This window comes from Anguilla rostrata, chromosome 17 (genome assembly GCF_018555375.3).
Source record: "Anguilla rostrata isolate EN2019 chromosome 17, ASM1855537v3, whole genome shotgun sequence".
In the NCBI taxonomy this organism is placed as follows: domain Eukaryota; kingdom Metazoa; phylum Chordata; class Actinopteri; order Anguilliformes; family Anguillidae; genus Anguilla; species Anguilla rostrata.
Window position 1 is genome coordinate 5,729,491 of NC_057949.1, and position 23,325 is coordinate 5,752,815.

General features: G+C 49.5%; 2 protein-coding genes and 1 long non-coding RNA gene across 5 annotated transcripts in view; all 3 read left to right on the forward strand.

The window, feature by feature from the left end:
* The window catches only part of setd1a (SET domain containing 1A, histone lysine methyltransferase), a 32,031-nt gene extending 22,394 nt beyond the window's left edge, over positions 1 to 9,637 (forward strand). Inside the window, 7 exon segments of the mRNA XM_064316572.1 lie at positions 1 to 1,121; positions 2,130 to 2,517; positions 3,888 to 4,060; positions 4,746 to 4,856; positions 8,033 to 8,152; positions 8,418 to 8,555; positions 8,839 to 9,637. The exon segment at positions 1 to 1,121 is cut by the window's left edge and continues 330 nt beyond it. Coding sequence (XP_064172642.1) covers positions 1 to 1,121; positions 2,130 to 2,517; positions 3,888 to 4,060; positions 4,746 to 4,856; positions 8,033 to 8,152; positions 8,418 to 8,555; positions 8,839 to 9,012 — 2,225 coding nt within the window. The 3' untranslated portion in view covers positions 9,013 to 9,637.
* Positions 2,559 to 3,790, forward strand: LOC135244247 (uncharacterized). The gene is made up of 2 exons (XR_010326919.1): positions 2,559 to 2,588; positions 3,156 to 3,790. It is a non-coding gene; the product is annotated as an uncharacterized LOC135244247 (long non-coding RNA).
* A 10,182-nt stretch (positions 9,638 to 19,819) lies between the features above and the next one.
* LOC135242865 (3 beta-hydroxysteroid dehydrogenase type 7-like) overlaps positions 19,820 to 23,325 on the forward strand; it is a 31,858-nt gene continuing 28,352 nt past the window's right edge. For 2 of the 3 annotated variants that reach the window (XR_010326492.1, XM_064314131.1), the window contains exon 1: positions 19,820 to 20,114. Coding sequence is in view for 1 of the 3 variants with exons in the window: in XM_064314131.1 (XP_064170201.1) it covers positions 19,958 to 20,114 (157 nt within the window). In the remaining 2 variants the exon portion in view is untranslated. The remainder of the gene's footprint in view (positions 20,115 to 23,325) is intronic. The other variant, XM_064314132.1, reaches the window with a different exon arrangement.

Genomic DNA, 23,325 nt, shown 5'->3' on the forward strand with positions numbered 1-23,325 from the left:
CCTCCAAGCCAGGCGAGGCCGCCTCCCTCTCCCCGTCCTCCCCCGCCCGGGTCCTCACCGTCCCGCCCCCCGTCCGCTCCCTGCGCCCGGACGAGCCCCCGAAGAGCCCCGGGCCGCCGCCCCCGCCGTCCCCCCAGGCCGGCGCGCCCGCCAAGTCCCCGCCCGCCTCCAAGCGAGGGGCCAAGGACTCCGCCCCCTCCCCGACCACGCCCGTCTGCCGCACCGTGCAGAACCTGCCCCTGGACCACGCCTCCATGGTCCGCCTCTCCTTCGAGGAGCCCGCCCCCTCCCCCGGCCCCGCCCAGAGGGGCCGCCCCAGGGGCCGCCCCAGGACGGTCAGCCTCTCGGCCCCGGCCCCGGCCCCGGCCCCGGCCTTGCCCCCCGCCGGGGGGGAGGAGGCGCGGGAGGAGGAGCAGCAGGAGGCGCGGGAGCAGAAGCTGCGGCTGAAGGAGGAGCTGGGCGCCTCGGGCCTCCTGCAGCTGGCCTCGGCGGGCGACCTGTCGGTGCTGGCGGCCGTGGCGCTCAAGCTGGACCCCGACGCGCAGGACTCGGAGGAGACGGAGACCTCGGACGAGGCCGAGGAGATGCAGCAGGAGCTGGAGAGGGAGGAGGCCCCGCCCCCGGCCCCGCCCGCCCTCAGCCCCGAGGGCTTCCTGGTCCTGCAGGAGCACAACTACTCCAGGCTCCCCTTCGTCCCCTCGCCCGCCCTCGCCGCCGCCGCCGCCGCCCCAGCCCACAGGAGGCCCAAAGCCGAAGCCCACCCCCCCGCGCTCCCCGCCGACATCGACCTCCACGCCGCCTCCGGCGTTCTGGAGGCGCCGGAGGAGGTCATCGGGGAACCGCCGGTGGCCAAGGCGGAGCCCGCCGAGCTCTACCCGCCCTTGGAGCCCCTCCCCGGGTTAGGCGCGCTAGGCGAGACCGGGGATGCTGAGGCCAAGGCCCCCGTCGCCGCCGCGCCCCTGAGGAAGAGGGGGGCCGGGGACGCGGAGGTGGAGGAGGAGGCGATGGGGAAGGTCAAAGGGAGGAAGAAGAAGAGGAAAGAGAAGGAGAAGCAGGAGCAGCTGCAGATGAAGAAGCAGAAGGAACGACAGGGCAGGAAGCAGAGGAAGAAGCCGTTCGAGGTAGGGGCCCGGGGGGTGCTGGGAATTGTAGTTCAAGTAGTGTTTGCACTACAGACTGTCTAAGCTTACATAAATCACTCCTCTTACATTTATTCAGCTTCAGTTTCATGGACACGGAGCTTCTGTGCACCTGTGGTTTGACATGGCATGTTGACATAATGCTTGCACCGCTCCCCTGTTTGCAGTTACCTTTGCTAGTGTTCAGTGCTTTCGGTTCAGACGCGTTGGAACTGCCTGTGGTAAATGGGTTTTCTCAACAGTAGAATCGTCCAGGAAGTGTGTTCAGTGGCTGTTGGCGGTTAAGAACTTCATGTTTGTCCAACTAATATAAATTATAGAAACTGCGAATCAAGAATTTTTATTGCTGTCTGATGCCAAGATGTGCTCCCAGCCTATAAAGCATTTACTGGTCTTTTCTTCAGTGCTCTTTCAAAAATAACAGATGTGTTATAAAGCGGTTTTCATACAGTACAACCACGCAAGAACCGTACACACCTAGACTAGTGTAGAGCGACTTGCAACAGGAAGAGAGCGGCAGGGCTTATTGTCATGGTTAAGCCAAATATAGGCGAGCATTGGTTAGCATGGTTAGGCATTGCACAGTCTAACATTGGTTAGCACAGATATGCATTGCAGAGTCTTGTATTGGTTAGCATAGTCTGGTATAGCATATTAGCATAGATCAGGAGGGTTAAACATAACATTGTCCAGCATAGCATAGTCAAGAATTGGTTAGAACAGTCTGGTGTAGCATGCTAGCATAATTGGTTATATTTCAGCATAAGATTGTCCAGCATGGCATAGTTTAGCACTGGCTAGCACAGTTAGCTTCTGGCCTAGTAATGGTGTATCTCTAATCGCCTGTCTGGGAATGTTGCTGTTGCATGTGCTGAATAAATGCAGTATCTAAGCTGCAGTGTTGCTGACACAAAATTGGCTCGTAATGAGACTCTCTCCCTTTCCCCTCTGCGCCTCCTCCCCCGCTGCGCCTCCCCCCTCTCTGCGCAGGAGCTGGACCTGGAGGAGGAGGTGGACGTGGAGCAGCTGGAGCCCGGGGAGCTCAGCAACTCGGAGGAGGAGCCGGAGAAGGAGGAGGAGGAGGAGCAGCGGCAGCTGGAGTGGGAGCAGCGGGAGGACCTGCGCAAGAGCGAGCGGCTCTTCCTGCAGCCGGCCCGGCCCAAGGCCGCCGCCCCCGCCGCCGCCCCCGTCGCCCGCCACGCCCCCAAGCGGTACGACCTGCGCAGCGAGTTCGAGCAGATGACCATCCTGTACGACATCTGGAACTCGGGCCTGGACACGGAGGACATGCGGCTGCTCAAGACCACCTACGAGAAGCTGCTCCAGGACGACCACAGCACCGACTGGCTCAACGACACCCACTGGGTCCACCACACCAATATCCTTTCAGAGTCTCGCTCCAGCAGCTTCAGCCCTGAGGGGTTCAGAGTGAGCTTCAGCCCTGAGGGGGTTCAGAGTGAGCTTCAGCCCTGAGGGGTTCAGAGTGAGCTTCAGAGTGAGCTTCAGCCCTGAGGGGTTCAGAGTGAGCTTCAGAGTGAGCTTCAGCCCTGAGGGGTTCAGAGTGAGCTTCAGCCCTGAGGGGCTTCAGAGTGAGCTTCAGCCCTGAGGGGCTTCAGAGTGAGCTTCAGCCCTGAGGGGTTCAGAGTGAGCTTCAGCCCTGAGGGGTTCAGAGTGAGCTTCAGAGTGAGCTTCAGCCCTGAGGGGCTTCAGAGTGAGCTTCAGCCCTGAGGGGCTTCAGAGTGAGCTTCAGAGTGAGCTTCAGTCTTGAATGGGTTCAGAGTGAGCTTCAGAGTGAGCTTCAGCCCTGAGGGGCTTCAGAGTGAGCTTCAGCCCTGAGGGGCTTCAGAGTGAGCTTCAGAGTGAGCTTCAGCCCTGAGGGGCTTCAGAGTGAGCTTCAGAGTGAGCTTCAGCCCTGAGGGGCTTCAGAGTGAGCTTCAGCCCTGAGGGGCTTCAGAGTGAGCTTCAGCCCTGAGGGGCTTCAGAGTGAGCTTCAGTCTTGAATGGGTTCAGAGTGAGCTTCAGAGTGAGCTTCAGCCCTATCTTCGGTTCAGACTTGTGAGTCACTGAAGTCTCTGCCCATTTTTTTGTTTTATGAAGCCTAAGTTTTTCCAAAGCTAATTGAGTTTTTTTTCCTCCTCCGCATTAGGGCCTGCTATCATTATTTAAAATGGGCTTCCTGGTATCATTAGTTACGAGGTCTGGAAAAAGTGTGTTACCGTGCCGAGGGTGTTATTAGAGGCGGACCAGATGTCGGCTCAATGATCTTAATTTGGGCAGCTCTGTCAACGCCGCAGCTGGTGCGCAATTGTTTTGCGTGCTGAGGGGAGTGGCCAGGTTGCAGCCCGGTCGCTGCGAACCTTTAGAAAACGCCGGAAACTCCCGTCAATGATGTAATGGTGCCGTGGTTCAGAGACTGGGCATGGCCGTCTTGGCGGCGGCTGTTGTCGGCGACCTTATCTGCACGCCTGCGGTGCTTATCCTGGCTTTGTGCGGCAAAGGCTGCTTTTTCCTGGCGTTGGAGACCCCGAGATGGAGGAGCGGGCGCTCGATCGCCCCCCCCCCCCCCCCCCCCCCCTCGTTCCAATTTGAATTCGGTTCGCGTAGCGCCCTCCGGTGGAGACGAGAGTCGCGCCGACGCTTTGTAGACAAAAGCCAGGCCCGGGCCCCGGACCCAGGTTACGAGAGGGCGAGGCAGGTTCCCCCACGGTTTTTCGGCGGTTGCGACCCTTGACCTCCCGCCGCCTCCACTCACCAACATCCCGAACCCGCGGCGCAAGAAGAAGAACCAGGACGAGCAGCTGCGGGAGCACCAGACGGGCTGCGCGCGCAGCGAGGGCTACTACGCCATCAGCCGCAAGGAGAAGGACATCTACCTCGACCTGGACCCCGTCTCCTCCCTGGAGCCCGACTGCGACAACACGGTAGCGCCCCCGGTCTGCGGGACGCCGCGGGGGGAGGCTAGCCGCCGCTCGCCGCGCGTCACCACGCTTAGGACTGAGGGAACGCAGGCGGAGGAAGGAAAGATGCCCTCTGATTTTCTCTCTCTCTCTCTCTCCACCTCTCTCCCTCTCTCTCCTCCTGTCTCCCTCCCTCTCTCTCTCTGCTCTTCTCTCTTCTCTCTCCTCATCTCCCCCCTCTCTCTCTGTCCCTCTCCCATCTCTCTCTCTCTCTTTCCCTCTCTCTCCTCTCCTCCTGTCTCCCTCCCCCTCTCTCTGCTCTTCTCTCTTCTCTCTCCTCCTCTCCCCCCTCTCTCTCTGTCCCTGTCCCATTTCTCTCTCTCTCTTTTTCCTCCTCTGACCCTCTCTGTCTCCTCTATCTCTTCCTCCCTCTCTCTCTCCCTCGCACTCTCTCTCGCTTTCTTTCCTCCCTTGACCCTCTCTCTGTCTCTTCTATCTCCTCGTCTCTCTCTCTCTCTCTCTCTCTCTCTCTCTCTCTCTCTCTCTCCCTCCCCTTCTATCCCACCCTCTCTCCTCTCCCTCTCTATCTCTATCTCTCTCCCTCCCTCCCTCCCTCTCCCTCTCTATCTCTCTCCCTCCCTCCCTCCCTCTCTCTCTGTCCCTCTCCCATCTCTCTCTCTATCTCTCTCCCTCCCTCCCCCTCTCTCAGGGGACGAACCGCATCCTGTCGGAGAGGCGTTCGGAGCAGCGGAGGCTGCTGAGCGCCATCGGGAGCACGGCGGTCATGGACTCCGACCTGCTCAAGCTCAACCAGCTGAAGGTAGAGGACCCCGGCAGCGCTGCTTGCTTTGAAAACCCTCACGTCCCCCACGGGGGTTCAGTTCAGTGCCGTCAGCTGTGTGTCTCATATCTAAAACCTCACTTCCCCCACGGGGGTTTCAGTTCAGTGCCCTCAGCTGTGTGTCTCATATCTAAACCCTCACGTCCCCCACAGAGGTTTGAGTTCAGTACCGTCAGCTGTGTGTCTCATATCAGTTCAGTACCCTCAGCTGTGTGTCTCTTATCTAAAACCTCACGTCCCCCACAGGGGTTCAGTTCAATAGTATCAGCTGTGTGTCTCATATGAGTTCAGTAGTATCAGCTGTGTCTCATATGAGTTCAGTAGTATCAGCTGTGTCTCATATCAGTTCAGTAGTATCAGCTGTGTCTCATATCAGTTCAGTAGTATCAGCTGTGTGTCTCATATCAGTTCAGTAGTATCAGCTGTGTCTCATATCAGTTCAGTAGTATCAGCTGTGTCTCATATCAGTTCAGTAGTATCAGCTGTGTCTCATATCAGTTCAGTAGTATCAGCTGTGTGTCTCATATCAGTTCAGTAGTATCAGCTGTGTGTCTCATATCAGTTCAGTAGTATCAGCTGTGTCTCATATCAGTTCAGTAGTATGAGCTGTGTCTCATATCAGTTCAGTAGTATCAGCTGTGTCTCATATCAGTTCAGTAGTATCAGCTGTGTGTCTCATATCAGTTCAGTCAGTGTTTCCTGTGGAATTGATCTCTTGGTGTGGTGGTGGGTGTCTGAAGGGTGGGGGGGGGGGGGTGTAGCAAAGGCGAAAGAGTTTAAGACTATGAAAACATAACCTCTTGAGACTTCTTAAAGGTTTTTTTGAAATATCTAAATCTATCTTTTAGCTCTGACAAGCTCTTGATACAAGGAATAGCAGTTTGCAAGAGCTAAAAAGTAGTTTTAGGTTTGTTAACCCTTGTATTGTTTGCAAATATTGAAGCATCATAGGCCTGTATTTAGAGTTATGGTGGGGTGAGAACAATTAAAATAGCACATTGGCCATCTAGAAGTTTTATCTTCAAGAATAGAGGACTATATAACCAAAATTGATACTCAAGAAAAGTTACATATTGCACTTTAAAAGGGACATTCTTCTGCTAAATTAACTCAATTACCATGACAAAACAGTTCTTAGTTAGAATGTTTTATCTTTTTATTTAACAATATAATTTGAGCTGGGTCCACATTCAAAGCCCTCTCTCTCTGTCTCTCTCACACTCAGTAACAGAGTTTACATGCATTGTCCATGCAAAAAAAGCAAAAAGTGAGAAAAATGGCTTTAAAGATTCTGTTCTGTTACATTCTAATTCTACTGAGAAGCAAGATACAAAAATTTCCTAACTAACTTAGACGCTTGATTAATGTATTTTTTATTAGCTAGTGTTATCTGTATTCATTTCTGCAGCAGCTTGTGGGACGGCTCCTCTCGTTATAGTCATAATCGTCATTAGAATGCAGCCCTCTTTGTCAGCTGTAGCAACAGCCTAACTCTCAGTTTTGCTAGCTCACTACATTCACAGAACACTTTCCCTTTTGTTTTCTGGAAAAAAAAATCTCCATGTTGTGGTATGGAAAGGGAAGTTGTTGAATCACATTTTAAAATGCCCTAAAAAAATTTTTTTTTAAATTTGCGCTGTTTTGGCGATTTGCCAACTATTTGCGGCCGCGACATCCGACGGGTTTGTCCAGGTCACCCTTTTAATCAGATGTATTGTACCATTATAACAGCAGCTCTAGATAAAAAAAAGAGGGTAGGCATGTACGTAGCTCAACTGGAACAGGTTCCGCTTCGGCTCAAACAAACACTTTATTTTCAGATAACGTTACATATTCATCACATTTATTTTTTACTTGTCTGATCAGACAACTGCATGAGGCGTTCCACTTGCCCGAACAGAGTTAGGATCCACCAGTTGTCATCACCGAATGATAGTTAGCGCCAGTGCTTGAGATGGGCAGGAGCTGTCGGGACTTGTATATGAGGAACCGACTCTTCTTTTGATTACCAACATCAATTTATTTTAAACAGCATGTATTTTGAGGAGTAGGTACAGGCACGTATTTTGGTCCAGTTCAGACACTGGTTAACACTAGGGTATTTTTGTAATGTCTGAAGCGCCTTTGGTCACCGAAGAAGAAAAAATAGTGACACTTTGACAGACCGTGAGACCTTCGCGTGCTGCAAGTCATCCGACCGCCTCAGAAAGAAGGAAGCACTGAGCACGCAGCCTGGGCTCTTTTTGAAAATAAATATGTGGACGCGACAGTATGGTTTTGAAAGCTCATTTAGGCAGAAATTATTTAAAAGAATAGATTTAACATGTTTATATTTAAATTTAATTATATTATTACATTATTATATTATTATATTTTTATTTATTTTTTAATATACTTTATCAGTAATGTTGTTAGTTATCATTTTATTCAGTGATGGCTTACTTCTTAATCAGCGTGTTCATCAGTTCAGTAGTATCAGCTGTGTCTCATATCAGTTCAGTAGCTATCAGCTAGTATCAGCTGTGTGTCTCATATCAGTTCAGTAGTATCAGCTGTGTCTCAATCAGTTCAGTCGTATCAGCTGTGTCTCTCATCAGTTCAGTAGTATGAGCTGTGTCTCATATCAGTTCAGTAGTATCAGCTGTGTCTCATATCAGTTCAGTAGTATCAGCTGTGTCTCATATCAGTTCAGTAGTATGAGCTGTGTCTCATCAGTTCAGTAGTATCAGCTGTGTCTCATATCAGTTCAGTAGTATCAGCTGTGTGTCTCATATCAGTTCAGTAGTATCAGCTGTGTGTCTCATATCAGTTCAGTAGTATCAGCTGTGTGTCTCATATCAGTTCAGTAGTATCAGCTGTGTCTCATATCAGTTCAGTAGTATCAGCTGTGTCTCAGCAGTTCAGTAGTATCAGCTGTGTCTCATATCAGTTCAGTAGTATCAGCTGTGTCTCATATCAGTTCAGTAGTATCAGCTGTGTCTCATATGAGTTCAGTAGTATCAGCTGTGTCTCATATGAGTTCAGTAGTATCAGCTGCGTGTCGGATGCTCGAAGGCATCTTAACCCTACCGCGTGTTGACCGTGTGTTGACCGTGTGTTGACCGCGTGTTGACCGTGTGTTAACCGGGCAACTGGTCTGCGTTTGGTCCCCGCAGTTCCGGAAGAAGAAGCTGAGGTTTGGCCGCAGTCGGATCCACGAGTGGGGCCTGTTCGCCATGGAGCCCATCGCCGCGGACGAGATGGTCATCGAGTACGTCGGCCAGAACATCAGACAGGTGCGGCCCTCCCCCCCCCCCCTTTTCTCTCCATCTCTGTTCCGTCTGCGCGGGCCTCCGACCTCTGACCCTCACCCTGGTCATGTGATGAAACGCGCTTCCCGTGCGAAATTACACCCGGCCTTCCCCGCGCGTGCCTGTGAGCGTACGCGTGTTTCCGTGCATGTGTGCGCGCATGCTACGAGTGTGTGTGTGTGTGTGTGTGTGTGCGTCCATGTGAGAGTGTGACTTTTCTGCGAATGATTCCCCGTGCTTGTGCCCGCAGATGGTGGCTGATAATCGGGAGAAGCGCTATGCCCAGGAGGGCATTGGCAGCAGCTACCTTTTCCGAGTGGACCACGACACCATCATCGACGCCACCAAGTGTGGCAACCTGGCCCGCTTCATCAACCACTGCTGCACTGTGAGTGGAACCGCTCAACGTACACTTATCCCTAGCGAGCGAGTGTACACTTAACCTGAGTGCATACTTCACCCTGTGAGCCTGTGTGCACTATCCCTATCAGCCTGTGTACACTATCCTGGGTACCCCCTCAGCGCATCTGTGGGTTTTAATGAATTTGAGTTTATTTCCTGAGTTGAAATGAAACGGTCCACCCCGCTCTTGGCTTTCTCAACCTCCCCTCGTGCCCCGACACACCCGTTCATTTCCTGTTTTTGTGTCGTCTGTCCCCACCCCCCCACAGCCCAACTGCTATGCGAAGGTCATCACCATTGAGTCCCAGAAGAAGATCGTGATCTACTCCAAGCAGCCCATCGGGGTCAACGAGGAGATCACCTACGACTACAAGTTCCCCATCGAGGAGAACAAGATCCCCTGTCTGTGCGGGACGGAGAACTGCCGTGGCACGCTCAACTAGACCTGAAACGGGACGGCAGGGATTGAGGGGGGGGGGGGGGAGGGTCCCCGAAAGGCTCTCCCTCTTCTCTCTGCTAACCCCCGTCAGAGAACACCCTTTTAAAAAAAAAAAAAAAAAAAACGCACACGGAGCCTCCCCTTTTCCGCCAAACCCCGCCTCCTGTTCATCTAAACCTGACCGCCTTCCACCCAAACTCCGCCCCCTCCTGCCCAGGCCCCGCCCCATCTTCCATCCATCCATCCATCCATCCATCCAGACCTCGCCTCCTCCCTCAGAGCACCGCCGCGGTTCGCTCGAAACCCCGCCCCTCCCTCAGAACCCCGCCCCTCGGCGCACTGTCACAGCCGCTCTGACCCGGTTTCTGTTTTGCGTGTGTCTGCTGCACTTTGAGCACCTTCGCCCCCCCCAGCCTCCCCACGGGACACAGCCCGGCGAAGACGGCGTCTCCTAAAGCCGCGGTAACAGTCTGACGGCGACCGTGTCCCCTGCAGGGTTATCCATTCCCGGCTCTCTCTCCTGCGGCAGGAGGAGGAGGAGTACTACCGCACGCTAGTCGCTCGATATTTGGTTGCGGGTCCCACCCGCACCCTCCGGCGGAATAGTCTGGTTACACCTTGCGTGTATAGCCCCCCCCCCCCTCCCTTAAAAAAAAAAAAAAAAAAAAAACGAACAAAAAAAAAAAACACGCACCCCCTTCGCCAACGGGCACGCAGGGCTCCCTGCATCTGGCTAAAGCGGTCACACGCGCGCAGACGCACGCACGCGCACACACACGCACACCCAACCCATATCGGGACCGAATATGCAAGCTTCAGAAATCAAGGTTTCTCCTGGTTTTTTTTTTTTTATTCACAGTTGAGTAAAAGTTTTAAATGCGTACGAATAAAGCTGTGAGTTTCCTTGCGGTGAAAACGGATCGAAACGTCCGTAGCGCTCCAGCCGTGCGCCGCTCCCAAAGTCCTCGGCGTTCCCTTTTTTACTGGTGTGACCTAGAACCCATTCCCCTGTAGGCACCGACACGTTAAGAAAAGGTTCCCCCCGAACCTTGTCTTTGAAGCGTTTTGACCATTCTGTTTTTTAAAAATGTAGAATAAAGCCTAGCCTCAGTTTAAATAGTATTATTGCTATAATTTTAGTCGACAGAATAGCACAAGTGGGAACGCTCTAATCGTACGTTTTCCCTCCCCTCGATGGTGCAGGCAGAAATGATGCTCAGTGTCGTTTCGCCACGAACAGAATATCGTGATTACTGTTCAGTGCCGAGGCGGCGACGCTAGCTCTGCGCGCTCTGCTAGCTCTGCGCATTCTGCTAGCATCCCGTGTACTGCTAGCTTAGCACGTTTTTGCTAGCATCCCGTATGTACATAGCGCTCGCTAGCATTCCGGTTTCTAGCATAGCATCCCGTGTACTGCTAGCATAGCGCGTTTCGCTAGCATCCCGTGTTCTGCTAGCATAGCGCGTTTCGCTAGCATCCCGTGTACTGCTAGCTGGGCGCGTTTTTGCTAGCTGTGCGTGGTCCACCAGCTTTGCGCGTTCCGCTAGCTGGGCGCGATTCGCTAGCTGTGCGCGGTTCCCTCAGCCGCACAAATTCACGGGCTGATGACTCGGCCGATCCGCGTGCGAGACGTGACTGGAGAGAAGCAGACCGGAGATGCTTCCCGTTTCCCACTCGAGACGGGAATGTGAGCAGCTGCGTTTTTTTTTAAGCCGAGGTCACGTCCGATTAGCAGAGGTCGTCACCGTCTTTCCTCCTGTTCGTTCTTCGAGTGGAAATCTGTCTAAATTGACGTCAGAAAAGCACCTGTTACATCACCGTCACGTCTGTGTTCTCACCTTCTCACCTGCGTCAAAAGGAATCTGTCATCATTGTGTACTGGAACCAGGGTTACCTGTTTCTCCACTTTTTCAGATTCTGTACTTTTTAAAACCGTTTTTCTTTACGAAGGAATCTGAAGTGGCCTGGCAGGCTCGGTCGATCCTCCTTGTTCATCCCGGGATGTTGATTTTTAAAGCTTTTTTTATTTTGTGAAAGGGGATGACCTTCCAGCAAACGATGAAGGACGAATGGGTGCCCCCGCCCTCGGCGAGCTGGAAACAGGACTCCGTGTCCCAGCTGTCCCTAGCGCCCCACTGATTTCTGGGATTGAAAGGCTGGTTTCCGTCGAATCTGTCAAGTGTGCCGAACTTAGGCAGGCTCAGCCATAGTGTCGATAGTTTCTTAGCTTATTCTCTAAATTTCTGCGTTTTGTTCCAAATGAGGAAACCTGTAAGATACTTCTAACGGCAGCAGAAGCCTTTCAGTACAAAGAAAACCCACAGAATTATAACACAAAAGGGGAATTAAGTGTAAATATTGTAGAGGTGTTTGTTTCTCGTAGAAACACACTGGTATCAGTCTGTAAATACGTTCTTCTTCCTTTCCTACTCCCAGACAAAGTGTACATACCTTTCCATTCAGTTCTTATTTTTGTTTTCCTTGTTTTAATTTTGATTTATTATTTTAATATTATTTGCAATATTTCTCTTGTATTAATGCGTTGGATCCTTTATTAATGGTGCATTAAAATATTTTTTAAAAAAAGGAAGGCGTTTCCTGTCCTCTTTCTGAGAGTCTGCGGGTGCCGCCGTTCTTGGAAACCCACGAGCATTGTGGGTAGTCGGGGGGTGGGGTGCGGGGTGGGGGGTGTTTATGAATGGCTTGCGGCGGTTCCTGTGCAAAGCGGCGCTCGCGCTGGACGCATTAAATCATTTCAACGTGGCCGGAGAAAAGCAGAAAAACAAGTCTGCGGGACGCGCGCGCGGAGCCTCTCTGCAGGAAACGCGCGGTCAGGAAGGACGCGGCGGCCTTCGTGGAAACGGCGTGCGCGAAAGGCGCTGTCGCAAGTCCCCCCCTTCCCCTTGTGACATTTTCGGAGCGGCGCGCCGGACTCCCCGCTGGCCACGCGCCCCGTTTCCGCACGTGCCGTTTCCCCGCCGAAGAACCCCCCCCCCCCCCCCCGAATAAACGGGAACCCGCGAACCCGTTCGTCCCGGCGCGCTCCGGGGTGTGCTTCCGCTAGCCCCGAGTCCTGGGTCCCACTCGCACCCGAATTCGGGAATCGGAACCACACCCCCCCCCCCCCCGTGAGCACGGGCGTGGCTCAGCCCGTCAATCTGTTCTGGGTCGCGCCCCCGGGAACAAGTCACTGAGAGGGCTGGTTTTTTTTAATTAAAAAATTTATATTTCTTTCATCTTTTTGTCTCGGCCAGGTTTTGCTGAATGGCTCCTTTCTCGTTACCTTTCGCGCCCGAGAGGAGTTCCGCAGAAACAGCTGGCGTTCGCACGCCAGCCAAGGATAACAGGCCACAGCCGCATCTGCTTTTGCTCTGGGGACAGACTCAATATTTACCGCTTCTTCTTCTCTTCTTCTCGGCCTTTATTTGTTCTTTTCTCTGAGGGGCAGTTGCATACCTCCTGTTTTTCAGGTCAAGCGTGTTTAAAAAAAAAAATATATATATATATATATATAAACATAGGCCTGTCCCATTGGTGGTTGGCTTGTTGGGTGTACATGGCTGGTGCGTTGATATGACTAGTCATGTAAAAAAAAAAAAACAATAAAAGGTAGTGTCTGTGAATGATATATTGTACAGACCCCAAGATTTGATAACAGCCATTAACCCCTCCCCCCTTAGCTGAAAATGCTTCTCTTTATTTTCCAACTCCCCTTCCAAAGCCCCAATACTCCCTACAGACTCTAGAGATGCATTCCTCAAAGCTAGGTTTTGGGTAGCAGCTCAAGTCCACAGTGAAAACGTTGTGTGATGCAAAGGACTGTTACAACACTGTGATGAAAGGTGCTGTCACGAAATATACAAACGTAACGAGTGAGTCAAACTTGCTCTGGTGTGTGACCTAAGATCTACTTTATCGAACCCCTGTGGGGTAATTTGTCCTCTGCATTTTGACCCATCCTAGTTACTTAGGAGCAGTGGGCAGCCGCAGTGCAGCGCGCGGGGTCCAGTCCTGGGGCCAGCAGCCTTTGTTAAAGGCACCTGCGGGAGCGCACCTAACATGCATGTCTTTGAGCGTGGGAGGAAACCGGAGTACCCGGAGTAAACCCGCGCGAACACGGGGAGAACGCGCAAACTCCGCGCAGAGAAGCCCCAAGCCGAGATTCGAACCCGCGACCCTCTTGCTGTGAGGCGACAGTGCTAACCGCTGTGCCACCGTGTCCGCCCAACGCCTGCTGTAGGGCTGCTCGAAATTGTTGTACGAGTCTACTTCAGGCAGGACTGGGGCAACTCATTTGAATGTGCACTATTACAATGACTTAGCTCATGCAAAATTTTAGTACTTGCCCTAGCCCCGGGGTGACATAGCTCAGGAGGTAAGAGCTGTTGTCTGGCAGTGGGAGGGTTGCCGGTTCGATTGCCCGCCGTGGGCGAGACACCCAACCCCTAATTGCTCCCAACGAGCTGATTGGTACCATGCATGGCAGCCTTTCACCGTTGGCGTGTGAGAGTGAGTGTGAATGAGAGGAATCAATTGTAAAAGCGCTTTGGATAAAAGCGCTATATAAATGCAGTCCATTTAACCTATTTCTTCTTCCTTCTGGGGGGGGAGGGCAGGGCGGGGCAGGGCGGCGGGGGGTTAACGTCAAATAGTGGGGGTCAGGCCTCCCCAAACCCCCTTGTAATTCGCACCTTGGCCTTGGCGTGTATGTGACACGGCAGGAAGTCGGGGCGGCCGTTCTGCAGTATACACAACGCTGCCTTTCTGCTGCACGGATGACTGGACTTTTCTGTTCGAAGCTCTTCGTGCCAATCTGGATGCGCAATCTTAGTCTGAGTGGTCTTGAGCATTCATGAGTGGTATTTTTTACCACTTCCCTTCCAGCAATAGGGGAGTTGGCTTTACAGGAACCGAGCACCAGGAAGTGGCGGAATGCCACCGAGTTCCTGTCACGTGACGACGTCAACCCAGCCTGCGGTTTCCTGTCGGACGGCTGTCGCCGCGCGATGCGACGCGACGGGGGGGGGGGGTGGGAAGAGAGACGGGTGGGGGAGGACCGTGTTCACAGTGGCATCGGGAGCGGCGGGTCACCCTTCCCGCCGAGAGAGGAGATACAGGATGAAGAGCGTGAGAAGCGGAAGAAAGGGGCGGAAACGCGTGGTATGAACTCCCCTCCCCCCTCCCCCAGCCGCACTGCTGAAGGTCTGAAGGTATTTACGCATAACTGGTCTAGGCCTATTTTACTGCCAGGCAATACTTAAAAATTTAAATGCTGACGTGGGAAGAGACGTGGGAGTTTTTTTTGCACCAGGGTGTGCCGCGGCGCTCTGGCCGGGAAACGACGGAGTGTAAGTGCATTTTTAACCGAATCCCAGCCTGTCTTAACCGTCCGCAAGCTGCGCGGCGAACCGACGGAGGCGTTCTGACGCGGTTCGAAATGCGCCGGAGCTGCGGACTCGGCCTGTGGGCCCGCCGTGGTCGGCTCGCGGTCTGCCGCGGCGTCACCAGACGGGGAAGGGTTAATTTGCCGCCGCGGGCGTGCCTCCCGGGCTCGCCAGCGACCCCTGTGGGCCGGGTGGGTGCGCGCAGTCTGCCTGCGGAAGCTGGGGCTCGTCTGCGCGAGGACTTGCCGGACCTCCCCTGTGTCTGTGTGTGTGAGGCCAGTGTGTGCACGTGTCTGAGGGGAGAGTGCGTGTGCGAGAGGAGAGCGCATGTGCGTGTGTGAGAGAGTGCACGTGCGTACGTGAGAGAGCGCATGTCCGTGTGTGAGAGGAGAGCACATGAGTGTGAGGCACGCATGCATGTGTGAGAGACACTTTGCCTTCTCCCGAACAGCCCCCCCCCCCCCCAACCACCCATGTTTATATAACTGGCTAGTGCTGAAATGAAAAAGTGTTGCTTAAGTCTGTCACTAAATATTATGGACAAAAGAACACGGACGTCTAATCAAATCTAGGAAAGGGTCCCGGTAGTTCTGAAACTGGTACTGGAGTTACGACAGGGTTTTTGGTTGGTGGTGGATCCATATTTACTTGGGGCGGGGGGGGGGGGGGGTAACAGCACAGCTGGATGAATCCTAAAGTTCACTGAATCCTTCTGACCTTCTGTTGACAGTAATGAGTAATCTTCCAAGAGTTTGCACAATGCTCACGTTGTAATGGGACTCCGACATCGGATCTCTCTCTTTCCATTCTAGATGTCAGTTTCGGTCCGCTTGGAGACTGAACTTCTGTTACCGTCTGTGTCGGTGTGTGCAAGGTTGAGTTGGGCTTATCTCCTCCCTTTCACAAGTTCATTTTTAAGTAATGAGACTCAAATTTATCGGATGATCAGCCGCCTATTCACCGCCAAAATATTGCAGGAAAGCATGCTGCCAAAGCAAAGCGGCTCAGAGACCATGCGTTGGGGAGACGGTCTTTTCTATAGCGACTCGATTTCCTTCTTTTAAAAAAAAGAAAAAACGAACAATCCGCGTACGTACAACAGAATAATGTTTCGCTGCGGTTAAGTTTAACTGCTTTGCTCGACGGTACAACAGAAGTGCTCCGTTGGGCTCGAACCCGTGACCTCTGAATTGCCAGCCCATTCCCTCGACCGTTACGCCACACTGTCTGATTTAGGAGGTCAGAATGCACTGGCTTTATCCTGCCCAGTCATGTTCACTTTCACGAAGCTAAACCGTAGACTTCTGTTTTGGCCTTCAGTGTGTCTGTTCTCCACCTCTGTTAGTGTAAAATCCAGTAAAAGGTATGTGTATAAGGAGGGGCGGCGGCACACTAAACAGTAAAAACGGGCGTCCTCATTGGACAGGACGCCTGTCACTCTGTATGAATGACAGGCCTGAGGGCAAGCAGCATGCGGTCAGTGTTGTTACTGTCAGCATAAGTACAGTTCGACCGGTCAGTCATATGCAGCACCTTAGTGACTGTAAGCTGAAAGCATACTGATATCTGAGTGTTTTTTTTAAAAATGTTTTTACAGGGCCCTCCATGACTCTGTACTCCACCATTTTACATTTGTAATCAAACAATTCACAGGTGGTTAAAGATTCTCAGCTTTTATTAAAAGGGTATTTTTACACATTTTGGATTCAACAAATACATATATATATACATACACACTCACCGGCCACTTCATGAGGTACTTGCTAGTAACGGGTGTGGTCTTCTGCTGCTGTAGCCCATCTGCTTCAAGGTTCGACATGTTGTGCGTTCAGAGATACTCTTCTTCATACCTCGGTTGTAACGAGTGACTATTTGAGTTACTGTTGCCTTTCTATCAGCTCAAACCAGTCTGGCCATTCTCCTCTTACTTCTGCCATCAACAAAGCATTTTCACCCAGAGAACTGCTGCTCACTGGATATTTTCTCTTTTTCGGACCATTCTCTGTAAACCCTAGAGATGGTTGTGCATTAAAATCCCAGTAGATTAGCAGTTTCTGAAATACTCAAACCTGGCACCAACAACCATGCCACATTCAAATTCACTTAAATCACCTTTCTTCCCCATTCTGATGCTTGGTTTGAACTTCGGCAGATCGTCTTAACCATGTCTACAAGCCTAAATGCATTGAGTTTCTGTCACGTGATTTGCTGATTAGATATTTGCATTAATGGGTGCAGTTTGCAGTTGAACAGGTGTACCTAATGAAGTGACCGGTGAGTGTGTGTGTATATATATATATATATATATATATATATATATATATATATATTATTTTTTATTTTTTATTATAAGGGTATTTTTTAGACATTCTGGTTTCACCATTTCACCGCTGACCATCACAGAGACGCAACATGTAGATTTTACTTTTCTTTCCCCGCTTTGGCCCCCAGACAGGCCGTCTGTGTGCAGAACTGGCCCTGACTGCACGCTCTGTGAAGTGCTCTTGGAATGTTTGCCTAAGTTTGGAATGTTCAGAATTCAGTTTTTGCAAGTTCTGGGGCACCCTTACAATACAGTCCCTCTCTGTGCTGTGGACGGCTGCAGATTCGAGCACACCTTTAAATGCAGAATCTGCGCTCATCGGTCAGAGCGCTGACACCTTCCTCAGTGTTCCACACTTATACCTCGTGATGAATTCATTGCCGCCTTTTTTTTTTTTTTTTAAATGCCAAAATGGACTCAGACACCTTTTTTGGTGACACTTTACAATAAGTGAATTTGCATTAACTTATGCAGCTGTTAGCAAGAATTAATGGTGTACAAATACATTAAGCATGAGATCTAGTTAGTAGTTAACAACTACGTTAGCTAATGTATTAGTTACATGATTATTTATGCATTATTATAACATAGGATAAACTTAAAATTAGATAACCATTAACAAATAGTAACTGTTTTTTTTATCCCAAAATTAACTGGTTTTAATTAATGTAGTTGTTAACATGAATTCATGATGTACAAATACATTAATAAAACTACATATTAACTTTTCAGTAGTTAGTTGTTAACAACTACATCAGTTAATGCTAATTCATGTGACCTTGTTAAGTTCATGTGACCTTATTAAGTGTTACCCTATTTACATACATTTTGATATGTATGCCTGCCTTATTTTACAATAATCAGATATTTTTTAAATCACTTAATTGTGATATATTGATTTTATTGTTTTATCTAAGGTTTTGCTATACGTTGGTTCAGGGGATTCACCTGTATGTGCTGTGTGTAAACTGTTAATTTTGCAGGCTAACGTGCGTATAATTCTGTATGTACACTTTGGACTTAGTCTTTATTTTTTCATGAGTAAGTGAGTGTGTGCTGGTGACTACGGAAACCCTTTTACACCGGAGAAAAAAAAGGGAAAGTTGGCTTAACTATGACCATTTCTCACTATTGCAACTTTATTCCTTGGAATTCTGACTTCTTTCCCTTACAAATTCCAATGTTTTTTGGAATTGTGACTTTTTTTCCCTCGCAGTTCATGGGCCTGTTTCCTATCAACAGTCACAAAATGGAAGCAAACAGGATATACTGCTTTGAGGGAATACTGGCTAATGTCTAGGCAAAATCCATCTAACGCTTCTGGACTGAAGTGAAATAGGCCCATTGGTGACAATACTGGAAACCGCGAGACGTCAGGAACATATTGCGTCAGTCACGGTTAACTGTTCGGAAAGGATATAGAATATAGAGAGGTTAGCGGACCGAGGTGCAAGGTAGGTACTTACCAATCAAATGAATAAAACTCAAGAAACAAGATTGTTTAACTCGCATTGTCCATATTCAGTTAAACAATAAAAGGGTCCACTTTGAATGCTTCAAACCATATGTGTCTCAACAAATAGGCTGTGATGCTTTGAATGGCCTGCCCCAGGGAAGACATTCAGATGGATCTCAGATGTGTAGATCGGAGGCCTCCCTACATTAATCATGATGTCATCTGTGTGTGGAACCGGGCAGGCAAATGGACTGCATTTATATAGCGCTTTTATCCAAAGCGCTTTACAATTGATGCCTCACATTCACCAGAGCAATTAGGGAGTTAGGTGTCTTGCTCAGGGACACTTCGACACGCCCAGGGCGGGGGATCGAACCGGCAACCCTCCGACTGCCAGACAACCGCTCTTACCTCCTGAGCTATGTCGCCCCCCAGTCTAGCCAGTCTAACCAGCCCAATAGGCTATCTATCTATAGGCTATCTAAGAACCAGTGGACCCTGCGGCCCCCCAGGACTGGAGTTTGACACCAGTGGTGTGACTGATTCCTGCATCTCCACTGCCGTTTTGCCTGGATTTTTTGTATTTTATTTCCTTTTGTCTCTTTGTTCTTGTTCCAGTTTGCATTATTTCTACAGAATAACTGTGTTGACTCAATGACTTGCTGTTTGACTTTTGTATTTTCTATGATAAATGAACTTGGTGGTTATCAAACTCAGTATGCTGGTTTTTGTTCCAACCACAATCACAATCCCATAATTTTAACAAGCTGCTAATTTTTCTTAATTTGGTGCTTTTCTTGTTTAGAGGGATTTTTGTTGTTGTTGTACCTCTTTTATGAAATTGTGTTCAATATAACACAATGAGCACAACATGAACATGATCTCTTTATCTTTCTGGCATACATGTCTATTTCTGACATAACGCGTTTAAAGAGGGTAAATAATCCCTCCAAACGTTAAATGCACCCAATTAGGCTAAGAAAAAATAACAGCTCGTTAAAATTCTGGGATTGCGACTATTTGGAACGAAAACCAGCATACACTGGAGTTTGGGAACCCCTGAATTAACGGTTACAGATTTGATAGTTTAGCTGTAAAGATTTGTATTGGGGAATGCCGTCGATATATCCGTTTATTCCAGCAGTTTAATGGCCGTCAAATTCTATAACTTGAGAACTTCTATAACGTCTGCCTTTTTATTCTTGTAACTGGAGCTGCTAGCTAACGCTTGGCTTGGTAGTTATCGCCTCGCTGTATTTATCTTATATTTTTGAGGAAATTCTAATTCCCCTGTAAGCAAGAGTGTATTTTTATGTGTCGTTATCGTTTTGTTAATTTGTTAATTCTTCCCTTGTAGGTTTTTTTTTTTTTGCATGCTGCGTGCAATTTCACACGAGATACTGGTACACTGCTGTAAACACTACTGGTGAGTATTGCACTCTCTGAGCACGCAACTTTTGTAGCATGCATCCCCAGTGTGGTTACAGTCATATTCTGTGTGTTTTCAAATGGTGTTTTTCACGGTAAACCAGTGGAATGAACGCTTTATTAATGAGAAGATGACTGTACTAAAGCGCATGATGCAATTAGTCCGATAAACCCCTAACCTTATTCACAGTGGAGCGACGTACACAGTGCACGTACTGTCTCCTGCCCCGCCCCGACAGCTAAATATAATACTCTCCTGCAAGCGATTCTGACTCCTGTCTCGACTTCACTCCGTGCTCGCGCCCGCTGGTGAACCAAGGAGAAGAGAGAATTTAACGAATATTCTACCAGGGCAAGCATGTCTGCCGAGACGGGGTTCACGTACTTGCTGACAGGAGGCTGCGGGTTTCTTGGCCGGCACCTGCTGCAGGTCTTGCTGGAGAAAGAAGACGGACTGACTGAGGTTAGACTTTTCGACAAACACATCGACCCTAGCCTACAGGATCACAGCACGGGTAAATGATTATTATTATTATTATTATTATTATTATTATTATTATTAGTAGTAGTAGTATTATGCTTATTATTATTAGAATTATTATTATTATTATGATTATTATTGTTGTTGTTGTCATTGTTATTCATGTTATTATTATTATTGTTATTACTATAAATCGTAGTAGTAGTAGTAAATTAAAACAACATTTTTCTTTAGTACGTGCGACAATAGCCATCATTTTCCACATTCTTTGAGTACACTATGAATACCATGGCAAACCCATTTTTTCATTGCAAATTGCAGTAGTGTAGGCTACTGTTACTTTCTTTAGTTATACATTAAACTACCAGTTAAGCAATAGGTGAAAGTCTACTCAAGCTGTGAGCTTTGCTATAAATTATAAATTGTGTTGGATGGAAATTAAATTACATATTAAAAAGGAAAGTGAAAATGAATTGTTTTCCTCTGGTAATTGCAGATTATTTTCCTGTGTAGTTTCCTTGCAGAAGGGCTGTGCGTGAGAGTGTCATGTGCTGAAAATAGGTTAGTAGTAAATAGGTTCGTCAGTGACCACAGGTTTCGAATTCTAGTTGATTTATAGCGCGAGAGTGTCAGATTTGTCAGGAGTGGCTACGTTCAGGGCTTACCATCAAATGTAATTTATTTATCGGACCGAATCAATTGCAAGTACGCTGGACGAAGCAAGGCAGGGCAAAACCCATGGACGGCTCTGGTCGTCACGCCTTTGTGCTTTGCAGGACCGTCCGCACTGGTCTCATGACTCCCTGATGAGGTTGTGCTAGTGCTCAGACCAATGGGCTGACTGTGTAACCAGGATGCCCGGCGGAGATGGGACTGCATTCGCGAGAGGCGTCACCTTCAATTGTTCGCAAATCAACGTGCGAGAGAACATCTCAGGAGTGCCAGTAAATCATACGGCCAGTGTTCCTGTACATTAAGATTGAAATGAATTGGCTGTCACTGGAATGGAACATCTTAAATGATTTGACACAGTTTGACACCCCTGAGTCACATGGTGTGCCCAGGATCGCCTCAGCCAGCTGGCTTTTCAAATGAGCGCAGTTAAATAATTTGAATATGTGACAGAATGCTGGTAATGTTGTGTTGTGGGAATATCAGTGACAGGTTTGGGATTAATAGAAGAAGATATACTTTATTGAACCCCATGGGGTAGCTTGTCCTCTGCATTTGACCCATCCTAGTTACTTAGGAGCAGTTACTTACTCTTGTGCTGCGCCCGGGGACCGACTCCAGTTCTGAGGCAAGTGCCGTGGTCAAGGGCACCTGCAGGAGCGCACCTAACATTGAGTGTGGGAGGAAACCGGAGTACCCGGAGTAAGCGGGAGAACATGCCGAGATTCGAACCCACAACCTTCTTGTTGTGAGGCGACTGCGCTAACCACTATGCCACCCGCCCAAGGAGCGGAAAGGGTGTGCTGGTAATGTTGTGTTGCGGGAATATCAGTGACAGGATTGGGATTAGGAGTGGAGACTGTGGAAAGGAGGAAAGCCTGTGGGGGAAGTGTGGAAGTGGACGAGGAAAGGGTGTTACCTTTCGCACCTCCGCTTCGATCCCTGCGTGACGTATGAGCTCAGTCTCTCTAATGGGGGGCTAATGTGTGAATTGAACTTTTCCTGTTTCCTTTTCCAAACATGATAATTCTGAATGGCCTACTCTCTCTGTGTTTGATGTCTGACCTGCTGCGATTGGCTGTTGAGAATGGGGCCCAAAGTGGCGCTTGCCGCGGTGGGGGCGGGGGGGGGGGAGGTGTTGTGGTGGGGGGTTGACAGTATCACATTCTCCGCTCTGGGGATGCGCCACTGCCGAGATTCCGTGTAGTGATGCCACTGAACATAGCCAGTGACCTCACTTTTTCTGTGTTCCTTTCGTTCTTTCATGCCCCTCCCGGCTCCCTGGCTTGGCAGTCCTGGTCTTCAGACCTCTGAGGCGGTGATTTCCATTCAGTGGGCGGCTTCTGCTTTTGGCAGGATCGGCGAGAATACATAATTATGACAATAACTTTGTGACCTTTTTACTGTAAAATCAGAAAAGAAAAAAGAACAAAACTCCCCTCCCCTGAAATTGTCCATACGCCACCAAAACACCAGTCATTTTTTAAGACGTCCGCATGCCAGATGATACCCAGATGACTTCCTGTTTACTGTCCACAGGCCAACCAGTCCTCAGATCACAATAGCCTGTAATTCTGTGTCTCCTTAAAGCTCTGTGATTATGGGGTACCGCAGTAATAACAGACCAGGGGCTCAACTGCTTGGAAACCAGCCAGGAAAATACATGTCTTTGCATGGCGACACAAACGGTTTAGCCTCCCAGCTAAAGGCCAAGGTCTCCAGTCTGGGGACTTCGTCCACGCTTCCTGCTTCTCCAGTGACGTCACGTCCTGCAAGGACTGTTCACGCGCTAATTCACGGGAGACGTACAGTGGCCATAATTACTATCAAATGATTTCATTCACTATTTTGGGCAGGATGACAATCACTGTAGCAGTTCACCAATGATCCTGATGCTTTCATCTCAAAAAATGGTCGATCTTGACTGCTTTCTCCCCCTGTGGTTTGAGGTTTACCTGAAAAAATTTTACCTTTCGTGATTTCAGAGGTGCAGACCCAGTGCGAAGAGGGGGAAGTTTCTGTGTTTCTTTTGGTTGCGTAGGCAGCCAGAAGGGGAAATGAATGCTTTGTGTTTGGAGAAGGGGAGAAGCAACACAAGCACACAGCAGCATCCACCTCTGCCTTTTTGGCTCTGTGTCTTTACACCCCACGGTTACAGTAAATACGAAGTGAACCAGGAAACCGAGAGATTGATGCGGAACAATGACATTTCATTGTAGTCGGAAAACTCCATTGTGTGTGTGGGTTTTTTTTTTTGGGGTCTAGTATTGAATTGAAGGTAGGAGTTGCTACTGAGTCTTTCTTTTAAATGAAGCAATGGGACTTTCCCCTGAGCGACCTCAATTACTTTCTTGACATTTAGATCCAAAGTTCAAAATTCCATATACCTGACGCTGTTAAAATGATTCCATTGGTCTCCCTATTACATCATGAGGACATTTTATAGGGACTGAACGTAGGACTACGTTTTCCATGGCTCTTTGAACTCAAAGATGTAAAAGTGGGCTATAACCTGTCTGTCTGTCTGTCTGCCTGCCTGTCTGTCTGTCCATCCATCCCAAAGCAGGTAAAGG